Here is a 12,043-nt window from a genome sequence, read left to right as displayed (position 1 = left end):
TTTGCATTATGAATTGTTAATGCTGTTTTAAAATCACATACGAAGCATACACAACAAATGTTTTCCTTATTCCCTTTTCATGATATACTTGGGGATGTCCCTATGCTTGCAGGCGAACATACTCTCCAACATCATGGTCGCTAATGCCAAAATGACCAGCTCAAGAAGAGCTCGGAGTGATACATTTTGTGTTGGATTACCGGGGGGGCAATCGCCATTCCGACATACCGCCATTCCGACATACCGCCATTCCGACAGTATTTGATTGCCATTCTGAGCCACTCTGAGTCATTTAAACATTCTTGCAAGTACATAAAGGCGCGTGAACAACGTTCTAACTCTATTGACATTTGTAACAATGTTGCGACACGAACGGAAAGTGGAGAGAGTGACAGCGCAATTACAGGATTAGTGTATAATTTTGTCACGGTCCAAAGGACCTTAAAGGTAGGGTCGGAGATCTTCGAAGAACAGTTCCTACAATCTGGAAAAATGGTTCCTGCAATAAAAATTCAAGGTCGGAATGGCGGTATGTGTCTGAATGGCGGTATGTAACCGGATTACCGGATAGTCTTTTATTTGTTCACTGGGCCCATTTTCTCCTCATTGAAATGAATGGTATTGTAAGGGTGCCAAATGTAGCTCTGCCTACTTTCATTCATGTAGGACATTCATGTCCTCCTCCTACCAACAGAAGCTTACAGACTTAAACACAGACTTACCATCTTTAAAATCATTCCAGGACATCAATTTTAGTCTCTCTGGGGGATTCTCAGGTAGAGATTGATCGAGTTCTTCCAAGATCCTCTGAATATGTTGCTGTTTTTGCTCATCTGTCATTGCTTTCCAGCCTTCACGATCCAATGTCTTCAATGTATCGCTTTGTACATCGAAGCAATCTACTTTAGCTTTAAAACAGAACAGAGGAAAATGTTTACAAATCTATACATAGTCCAACAACAGGTGTGTTTTGTTCATGGCATGGGTTTATTCCATTGTGTTGAAAAATTCATGACAGATTTCCATGTCTGATGATGACTGTAGCACTGAGGTTGAGGGACACACTTAAAAAAACAACAACGATGGGGATATCTGTTTCCAGCACAATGCATAATAGCATGAGTGAGTGGTCTCATTTCTTGTTGCTTACTCCAGTGAGATAGGCCTACAAACAGGGCCGCTGCTGAGGTTTTGGAGGCCCTAAGCATAACTGGTCAAGAGGCACCCCTTAAAATTAAATAATAATAATGATGATAATAATAATAATAATAATAATAATAATAATAATCATAATAATAATAATAATAATAATAATAATATTAATAATAATTTAGTCCATCTCAATTTAGGAGGCCCCAATTTTGGGGGCAAAGTGGTTGAGGTCCTAAGCGCTTTCCTTATTCTGATTATGCCTAGCGGCGGCACCTTTATACAAAGGTCATAGGTGTCACCTGTGAGAAATCGCTTGGTACGTATGTGAAGTTGGGCCATGGTAGCAAATCCATCTACTGTCGTTGTTGTGCACATTCTCAGACAGTGCGCCACAAAGTTGCAGCCTCATTGTCTGTATGCTGGTGTCGTAGAAAATATAATGGTACTCTTTCTCCCTTTGTGGTGTCTTTTCTACTCGTGCACTTTTTACATGCTTTCGACGCGATTCTTCCCTCTAATCCTCTGCCACCCCTCTATCGCCTTAGAAATATAGCCTGATAAATGGAGGCTGAGTCTTTGCCAAGTTCCGTACATGGGTTGCATGTTCATAAATACCCCTGGCTGCGCACCCCTGGCGGCGCACTCTTCAACCTCTGATTGTTGGAAAATTAGCTCACGTGTTTGGCTGCTTAGCATCTTGCCCCTCCTCACAACACGAATGTTTGTAAACATGAAACATACTGTATGTATAGATCCAGTCTTCAGGGGAGAATTGGCCCGTTTGAGCCTAAATAAAATGATTTGCACTGAAAGATACCAAGTCTGATTCCCATGATTAGTGGCGTGCACAGACATTTTGGAGGGGAGGTGCTGAAGGGGGCGGTTAGGTGCATGTGGAACTTCCGACTGCCCTATTAGACTATAGAGGCTATATATTGTATCTAGTGTTGCACCGATACCAATTTTTGGCCCCGATACCGATACCCGATACCTGGCTGTGCAGTATCGGCCGATACCGATACCCGATACCTGGCTGTGCAGTATCGGCCGATACCGATACCCGATACCTGGCTGTGCAGTATCGGCCGATACCGATACCATACCGATACCACTATGTTTGAAATGTATAGATATATATGAAGAGCTGCATACTACTTGGATGTAAAATCATTGCTATCATGGTTTTGTTAGGCTGCTGCCTACCTTTGGGAAACAGGAATAAGACTAATACTTTACAAAGTGAATGCAGTAGAATTTTTTTATACTTTTTAAATACCTCTGATATTAAATAATTAAGTTCAAGGCTGCATTCAGGTGTCACAAGCATCGGTAAATGGTATCGGTGCCCTATTTGTTGGTACTTGCCGATACCGATACCACCATTTTTGTGCCGTATCTGGGCCCCGGCCGATACTGGTATCGGTATCGGTGCAACACTAATTGTATCGAGCCAATATTGTCACATGCTTTTAATAGTGAACCATTTGTAGATAATCATGTCAACATAGACCTATGGCCATGATGTAAAAGCAAATTCTCCTACCACAAAGTGTCAAGCTTAGCCGAGCCAATGTATCGTAGCTTAGCTCCATGTCATCATAGTGTTCAAACAACTGCAAAGCTGCCTCCACAATGTCGTTGTAGACACCATGGCCTAAAGAAAACACAAAAACAAACAGTTTTCAGTCATTTTTTAAAGTCCCTTTGAGTGAGCTGACAACATTTGACTAGATATATTACATTACATTTACATTGCATTTTGCAGATGCTTTTAAGCCAAAGAGACTTACAATCAAGGACGTCATAGTCAAACAACACTAGTAGTGCACAGGAAATACACAGAACAACAAGTGCAGATGTTAAGTAGGGTTACTTAGCTCAGGCTTAAGCATCATTTGTTCCCATTAAGTAGTATGGTCAAGTTTTCAGTAGCTTGCCAGAGTAAGATTACAGACAATGTGTCATGATCTCATGAACCTATATAATGTTTTAATGACAGAAATAGGTTTTATATAGGCTACACACAATCAAATAATTCAAAGTGAATTCAAAACATTAGTCAAGTCGTTTTTTATGTAATGGCATTATATAATGCCTATGGTAATTATTCCCTTTGCATTTTTAATTCTGAGTGACTGAGGCTCTCTGTGATGGTTTTATACCTTGACATTCACCAATATAATTCATTTTGAAATGTTATTCCTTGTGTTGTTTTAGCTGATTCTGATGTTTATTGCATCTCACTGGTGCTGTCTCAGCTTATTTGAGACATTGTTGCAGCTGTCAGATTTGAAATGAGCACATACAGTATGTCCCCCAAAACAATATTTCTTTTTAAAAGTTAATATGTTGTCTTTACCCTATTCTCCATCTAATGACCAAATTGAATGTTTTGAAAATTGTAGTATTTTGATTTAGTTCACAGTTTACCAAGTGTCCCAACTTCATCGGAGATGGGGTTTGTAAATCATTCTATTTCATTGAATGATACACATTTTTACACGTTTTCACATGTATATTATTTTCCATCATTTCTATTCTTATATCTAATCCAATGCAATAGTGATTTAAACAGGCCGATGGGGTTGGGTTTTGATGGGCCTTATCCAGGCCGCACCCTAGTGACGCAACAGCTTCGGCGTTGCAACTTGTCAGGTCAAGAGCAATGCAAGTACTTTCTGAGTTCCCGTAAATACGGGAACTCCTTTCACTTTGATGGGAAGCAAACAACCACAAACCAAGGGAGGCAGGTCAACCATGCCGTTTTGGAAATGTTAAGTGTTATGCTCTTGTTCAGATCAAGTTGAACGTTGATGATAATCAGGCTAGATGGGTGTTGCACTTATGGAAAGGAGGAAAAGTATATGAAAATATCTTACATTCTCTACTACTGTGTTTAGCCTGCATGTGAGAAACTGAAGAGAGGTAATGAATTATCAATGATGCAGTATACATACCGGGAAGAAACTGCTGAAACCAGTCCTTGATTACATCTATGATGAATTTTATGTTCGTTTTGCCATCTCCAAAAGCACTTCCACAAATACCTGAAATAAAAATATCCATTATAGAACACAACACAACAGAACACAACTCTGCCTCTCTCTCTCTCTATCTCTCTCTTTCTCTCTCTCTCGCACACACAAACACACACACAGTAAAGATTAGTATATTAGTATATATATATAAATAAAACAATGCATACGGAACACTGTCAATCATTACCTCCGCCAAAGAGTTCATTTGTGTAATTGTGTAAAGTATGTGTGTAATTGTGATGTGGTGCATGTTTGAGAGATTAGGTAGAGTGAAAGACTCAACTACATCATAACCTCATTGCTATGACATGACAGAATGCCTTCAGTAACTGATTACATTGTGTCTAGTTTATTTTTAGGGCAATACAACATGGGTTCTGCACAAATGTAATTAATCTGATAACAAATACCTTGTAGCTGAACCATATCCATTGGCTTCCTGCGTGAATCCATTTGCACCTTCCCTCCCTTGAACGGCTGCTTCAGCAGGGAGGTCTCGACAAAAGCTCCAGGCTCTGTGAATCCTGACTCATAAGGACTCATCTCAAACCACAGCTCTGTAAAACAAGTCTTGGTTAGATGTCTTAACCTCACCTTTGAAAGGGTGTCTGGAGTAATGAATACGTACAATAGGCCCATGTCAAAAACTCTGGATTTTAGTAAGTGAAGAATTCTTGCACACCTCCTTGGTCAGGTGCGTAGGAGTGAAACCCCTTGCTCACCAACGTTAAAGTAAAGAAAGCTCCCGCACACTGTTCACATTTGCATGGTTTACTGCGACATTTCGGTCTACTGACCTTCTTCAAGCAATTCACAAAAACTCTGGATTACCAGTCTTTCAATGACTCTCTGATCACATAATTTAAAAAACACTTTAAATCTAATCATCTTGGTTCTGAACCTGGGGTGAGGGCACCCCCTAGGGGTACGCCAGAGATTGCAGGGGGTGGGCAGAAATTTGTTTGTGTTGAGGTTTTGACCAAAATTGTGCTTGCAACCACAATTAGGCCAAAATAAAACGTGTTTTGATCCTCATTTGAAGTCATTAAAGGGGTATGCCACTATTTTGGGGCTGAATACAGTTAAAATTGTTGGCCAGGGTTTATATAGGTGGTAAAGTGTCTTATTTTTCATGTAAGCCGTTGTCTTGTTTTAAGACAAGTTAAAAGAGGGAGTATGTCGCTAAGCTAGTGAAAGTCAATGGATCCGTGTAGCATATAGCAATGCTACATGGATGCAAAGAATGGCAAAGAATACGTGTGGCAAAGAATACATCTTTGACACAAGTCAGGGGGGTGTCAAGAAAAAAAGTTAAGAACCACTGATGTAGTGAGAGCTAAAATCAGTAGGCCTATATCTCATATTCTCCATCGAGTTAACAACTTCCTTTCAGCATCAAAAATGTTAAGTTGTGCATTTCACCTTTTTTTTCTTTCTCGTGTAGTAAGTTCTTGTCCACAGCACTGTAGAGTGGATACGGAGTGGCACCACCTTTGTCTCTTTGGCCCTCATCAGCAAGGGTCCTCGTCTCCAGCTGATGAAGACACAAACTTGCTTGGTCAGTCTGTCTGCCTAGGTCAGTCTAGTGATGCGTCCGAGTGTATGTGTGTGTGTTTGTCTCTTTCTCTCTCTCTCTCAAGTTTCCTTTTCATCTGCCTTTGATTATCTTGTAGACTTCTGAGCTACTTATTTATCTCTATTTATCTGCGGTCTCTTTGGATAACACCAGTGCTTGAAGTGGGGGGGAACTCAGGGGAACTCAGTTCCCCCAACTCTTGATTTTCATCATCAGAGTTCCTGCTAATCTTGTGTGCCGCATTTTATATGTGGTGAGGGTTCCTTCACTTCTTTTTGGATGACAGTTAGGGTTCCTGCACTTCTTTTTTTCCACTTCAATCACTGGATAACACCACCCAAAATATTCGTTTTTTCTTCTGTCATTCTGAAGGATATTGAATGGCAAGGCAACTGTGTGATAATGTGCTATATTGATATATCTAAGGTAGTAGGTATATGCCATCTTACATGAAAAGGTGCAATGCGTGTGTAGCATTAGAGCTTTCTATTGCTATCCGTCATGTCTGTTTCCTCCCTGTGCACGTTTGACACTTTGGTGACAGTCCCCCCAGCGGGGCTTCACCTGAACTCACGATTGGGTGACCGCAAGCCACACCCAGGGGCGCTGCAAGAAATGTTGGGCCCCATGAAAGCTTCGAATTTTGGGGCCACACCTGCATAAAGAAGATGGCGACGCATCGCTTTTGCCCCGGAGGGAACTCGTCGTGCCCCTGGCTGCTCGCTTGGGCTAATTGTTTGCCAACTGCCCAGCTGTATGGCCCCATCTCTTCCCCTCCGACGCACTTGCTGACCTTTGTCCAGCATACATCACGAGACGATTCGGTAATCGAAGTCTCTCCACCTTGGCAGCGTGTGCCTCTCTGGACGGCGTGTGCCGGCTACATCGGGCCCGTGGGGCTTCCAACCAATTACGAGTCAGAGTTGCCGCTTTGTCCTCCCCTGGTCTGCTCCTCCTGTCCGCTCACGGTGACTGTCCCCCGCGGTAATACTGTTGCTTGCTGTCGCTCTGCTGCAATACGGCTGCTTGCTGCTCGCTCTGCTGCTTTGGGTGTGGGCTTGCAGGGTGCATGATGCTGAAGCTCGCTACGCGGTGTCACTTGTCCCGTGATTTGTTTGTTTGTCCTGTTTGTTAGTCTGTCCATGTCTGCTTTGGCTGCTTGTGCTGCAGTGACTGTGCGCGAACCCCCCCAGTTAATGGGGTAATTCCTGTGTGAACTGATGTGCTGAATAATCTGCATGGTGTGCTTTTTCAGTTTATTGTTTGTTTTGTTGTATTAATACTTTTCATTTTGGTTTGCAGTGCTTTTCCTTACTTTTGTTTTGTTTGGTGTGTTTTCCTTTTCGTTGTAGTGTGTTAGTCATTTTGTTTTGCCTCAGCGTCATTGGTTTGGCTCTTAGGAATATCACCGTTAGGGTGGAGCATAACCTGTAGGCCTAGGCTACTTGTGGCCTAAGCCATTGTAAGTGTGCGTGTGAGTGTGTGCATGTGTCAGTGGCGTGTCGTTGCAGATGCCAAGGGATGCCAGGCATCCCCTACTTCCCCCAACAACAGCTTTAATATCCGTTAATCATTAAAACATTCTGTCTATCGTATTTTAATATTCCCTTCCACGTCACTGTCTGTGAGTATTTTCCAGCTGGGGAAATAGCGCCCCACCCCCCTCCCATTGGGTAACCATCTGGTGAAACAAAGTACTACACGTCTCTCGATGCTTAAAAAAACTGGAGCCAAATCGAGTTGGCAGCCATACATTTCTGGAGTTTTGAAAAAAACGAATGCTTGACCAATCATATTTCTCAAAATTGGTCACGAGATAAATCATCTCGCCCGTCTATGATTTGCCAAGGAGGGAAACGGATGATACTTCAGGATCGGCAGCCACTTTACCTGCCAGTAGAAACTACATTGAACAGACTACGGGCAAAATATAGTGACAGTTAAAGCGCGCATAGTTCTACACAGCCGATGGCTCCCAATGTCAAGGCAGGCAATGCATAAAATGGATTTAACATAACGACAGAATCTTCAGTTCACATGGACACATACGTTCAGGATAACTTCTACAACGGTAGGCACACTTGCTTTATTGTTTCAGAAAGGTAGATTATAAGCAGACCACCTAACGTTTTGTGAAGCTAGCTTTGTTTTTAGCTTTGTTGCTCGCTGCTTGTTAGCTCTTGCTATTATGGCAATAGGCTATGGTGATTATTAGATGGCATAAATGTGCCACCAGTTCCTAAATATACGCATCATGCCACTTCTCTGTGCTTTGTTGTGCTCTGTTTCAACCATGTGCATCAGGGTTATTTTTCAATGGGTTTTGTTTTAGCATGTTTGCGCTGGAAATTGCTATACATCTCGCAACCATAGAGAGGTCGCACACACAACATTTGACATTCGATACAAGACGTGCACGACTCAGTCAGAGCAGCCGGTTGAACCTATCATCAGTAGAATAACTATCAAGTGGTCAGTCAGTGCATGGTGTCCGGTGTCCGTCTGTGTTATTGCATTCTGTTCTGTGGGGCATTTGAACTGGCACCTAAGGATGAGACTGAATTGTGTTTAGGGGGCTTGTGGAGCATCTGGTGTCGTGCGTAAAGTGCAAATTGTTGCGGTGTTGCTTGTCACTACTCATATCTCATAAATAATACCTTATTGATTTTATTCTCATGGCCAAACTTTCTGCCTTGCTTGTTGTCCCAGCCAGCCGCCGTTACTGGTTAATAATAATGTTATACTATATTATATTATATTATATTATTTATTTTTTTGTTCTCCCTGGCTTCCTCGGAAAAATAATGCACGCCACGCCACTGGCATGTGTGTGTGTATGTGAGTGTGTGAAATTCTAATACCGGTATTTTAAAGATTATTACATGTTTGATCATTTAAGAAAAATAAAGATTTGTTTGTAACCGACGTCTCTGTCATCTCTACCCTAAAACCTGTGTGGTTAAAGTAATATTGAGTTGCACAAATTGGTGCTTAAAGTAGTATCTACCTCTCGGTACTGTTACACGTGCATGTGTGAGCGTGCGCGCATGCAAGGATGGATTACTGCAAGGGCCTACCGGGCCCAGGCCCAGGGGCCCAAGAGTCCAGAGGGCCCTGAAGCCCAATCCTCTAAATTTCCATTCTCATGTTGTGTAAAATCACACTTTTAACAACTCTATTTTCACATATTTTTCAGGGGAAAACACCTGAATGCCCAACAATATAGAGTCTCTAACATCTGGAGGGGGGCCTTTCTTGTTGTCTTGCCCAGGGGCCCATGGAGTCATGATCCGTCCCTGCGCGCATGTGTCTTTGTGCGTAGTGTATGTGTGTGTGCGTGTGACTGCACTTACCTTTACACCTTTGATGAAGCACGTGACCACACCCCAGTAATCGGTGAGGGACAGGTTTCCTTCATGGTCTCTATTTTTCAGCCACTGTAGACAGTCATGAAATGAACTGCTCTGATTCTCAGACATGTTCGTGAAAGCCTTCTTAACCAGCTCGTCAACAACGTTTCCTGACCAGTCAACCTCATCATACAATGAGGCCATGGTCCTGAACACAAGAAATAAAGGTGTACATCAGAATACTGACTACCTCAAATTGCAAAACTTATTGTGCAGTAAACGTGCGTTTCCATCCTTCTTTCTCTGATTATTTTACATTCTCTTTCTCCTACATTTACGTCTTTATGGGGATCTAGAAGTTGTGAAAATCTCACAAACTATCTCACCCATCAGCTAAACCTGGGTGCTCCCTTGCCACCAACCTCAAAGCAACGGATATATTCGGTAAGTTGGAAAGAAATACACAACCTATAGAATGTATTAATAAAAAAAATACAACAGTAAATAAAAATGATTAATTTCCAATTTATCTTCACATTAACATATAATGTACTTTTCACATTCTTTTCTTTGGTCAATTTGTAGCCAATTTATAGATTTATGTTGCTTTTTTTACATAGGCTAGGCCCTATGTATTAATTTCCAATTTTGTCCTTTTGATGCTCCATTATAGTATTGGCACTTACATTTGTGGTGTAGAATATCCTTTGCCATTAAACATTAGACCTGAATGTGGATGCTTGCGTAAAGTAAGCAAATTCCGCACCACAGTCCTCACATTTGACTATTACATTACATTACATTATTACATTACATTATGTTACATCACATTACATTACTCAATAGACTATAGTGTTAAACATGGGGCTATGTGTTAAAAAAAGACATGACATCAAGAGTACTCATCAGTTGACAATTTGATTAGTGGCTGTAAGCCACTGACCATGTGGATCCAGACACCCCAGCCAGGTACAGGATGCCGCCCAGAAGATTGTCCTCTGCCAGCTGCCGTAGGACCCCCAGAAAGGCAATCTGGGCCCTCTGACCCCCACCAGAGCCCAGCAGTGCCACATGCGGCAGCTCATTCTGAAATAGAGAGACTTGTTTTTGTGTTGTTTTGTTTCACTGTCTTTAGAGTATTTATTTTCATGGTCTATTCAAGAATGTATTCAAAAAGGGGACCTGCGTCTTTCAAGGTTGCTTTAGTTGTGTAGTGGTGCGATGGCTTGGAATATAGAGTAATACAAAATCAGAAAGTCGGAAGCTCGCACTCAATAAAAACTAAGAAGAGATGCCCAAATAAAGTGGGTTTTTACTCTATGATCAATTCAAGCCAATAATGCTTTAGCGAGTACTGTTGTAAATCTACATCCCCATCCCACAATTAAGGAACTAGCAACGATACTGTACTGTATGTGTCAAGGACAGTGGCGGAACAATTGTACAAGGGGCCCCAGGGCAAGACACTTATAGGGCCCTCCATACGGCCTGCCCTGGTCACAATAGGGCTCCCACTACCAATACAGGAGGGCCCTGGGCCCAGGGGCAACTGCCCTGCTTGCCCTCCCTATATCTCCGCCCCTGGTCAAGGACAACAACTCACATCTTTGCAGGGAATGCCATGATCGCTCGCCCAGTGTTTCACAGTTTGAAGCCTCTTCTGAATGTAGTTTTTCTCCTTCTCACAGAGGTCGTCTCTACAAGGAAGGAGGGGGAACGAAAAAATAAATAGTCTTAACACATCTTAAATAATTTAGCTAGATGTTGAATTAATTTCATTTTGACTGTGTATATTTGTTGAAACGTGTCAAATACCTTATAACCACATCCATGTCTGAAGCACAGCTAGAAGAAATGTGATCAGTCAGTAGTAGTAGATAGCCGTCACAACCCAAAATGGTGTGTGTGTGTGTGTGTGTGTGTGTGTGTGTGTGTGTGTGTGTGTGTGTGTGTGTGTGTGTGTGTGTGTGTGTGTGTGTGTGTGTGTGTGTGCCATACAATGGATAGCCAACAATTGCTATAAGGTACAGATTTCATCATTTATCATTTTGCTACTTTACTGTACAACACCAGCAGCAAGTATGAAAGGGAACTTCATACACACACAAAATTAAACGTTAATGTTACTTTACAGAAGAAAGTTATAAAACTGAATAAGAAACTCATAAAAAAGATAGTCATACAAAATATACTGGTTGCACCAATTGACTGACACAGACTACAGTTTAGTGTTGATTGGTTTAACCAATATTTTTCACACTTCCATATATTCATGTGATGGAATGATATAAAGTAACTGTTTATGTTTATTCTGTAAATGGTAGTTGAACGTAAATACCCATACATATTTTATTGCTGTGGTGCTAATTGACATTCATTAAATGACTCATCTTTCTTCTGTACAACACATTTATTTTTGGATATAAAACTTCATTTGAGAGGGTTGTAGCTTTCATATGAGCGACTTCCAAAGCCAATTGATTAATTGAAAGTCAGGTTACTACAGTAGTTGTTGTTCCAACAACATTGATAAGCGGCAAAACATACAGTATGGGAAGGACTGCACTGTACGTATATCAGAGATTCTTTTCTCTCTAGTCTCTCTGACGTATATAGGGCCTATATAGAGTCCAATAACAGAGCATATCATTTTTAAATCGGAATAAATCAATAATTCAGCCACTATGGCAGACCACCTTTGCAGAAGTCTGTTACTAGATTTTTTTTTCCCCTTACACTCACAGCACCCACAATTATTGACATACACACTCACCTTGCTGAAAGGCTTCGCAAATGAAGGCGTCTTGTCAGATCTGGTATTGGCAAATGGTTAGTACCAAATGTTGTGCTGAGATTTTATACTCTCAACATCTACACCCACATATGCAAATGAGTAAAAAAAAAACCAGATAGTCCTGTTTCAGGTC

At 41.5% G+C, this 12,043-nt stretch overlaps 1 protein-coding gene across 1 annotated transcript; it reads right to left on the bottom strand.

Annotated features, from left to right (window-relative positions):
- Positions 1 to 66: 66 nt before the first annotated feature.
- On the bottom strand, positions 67 to 11,930 carry LOC134457040 (cytosolic phospholipase A2 gamma-like). The gene is made up of 11 exons (XM_063208782.1): positions 11,890 to 11,930; positions 10,932 to 10,961; positions 10,720 to 10,813; positions 10,060 to 10,202; positions 9,120 to 9,324; positions 5,613 to 5,724; positions 4,601 to 4,747; positions 4,110 to 4,199; positions 2,696 to 2,806; positions 723 to 908; positions 67 to 140 (listed from the first exon to the last, which is right to left on the bottom strand). The coding sequence occupies exons 2-11, from the start codon at positions 10,946 to 10,948 to the stop codon at positions 67 to 69; spliced, it is 1,179 nt and encodes a 392-aa protein (XP_063064852.1). The 5' UTR covers positions 10,949 to 10,961; positions 11,890 to 11,930.
- Positions 11,931 to 12,043: the final 113 nt, after the last annotated feature.

The sequence above is a fragment of the Engraulis encrasicolus genome, chromosome 1 (assembly GCF_034702125.1).
Source record: "Engraulis encrasicolus isolate BLACKSEA-1 chromosome 1, IST_EnEncr_1.0, whole genome shotgun sequence".
NCBI lineage: Eukaryota > Metazoa > Chordata > Actinopteri > Clupeiformes > Engraulidae > Engraulis > Engraulis encrasicolus.
Note: the sequence above shows the minus strand (reverse complement) of the source record. Positions and strands in the feature narration are given on the sequence as shown.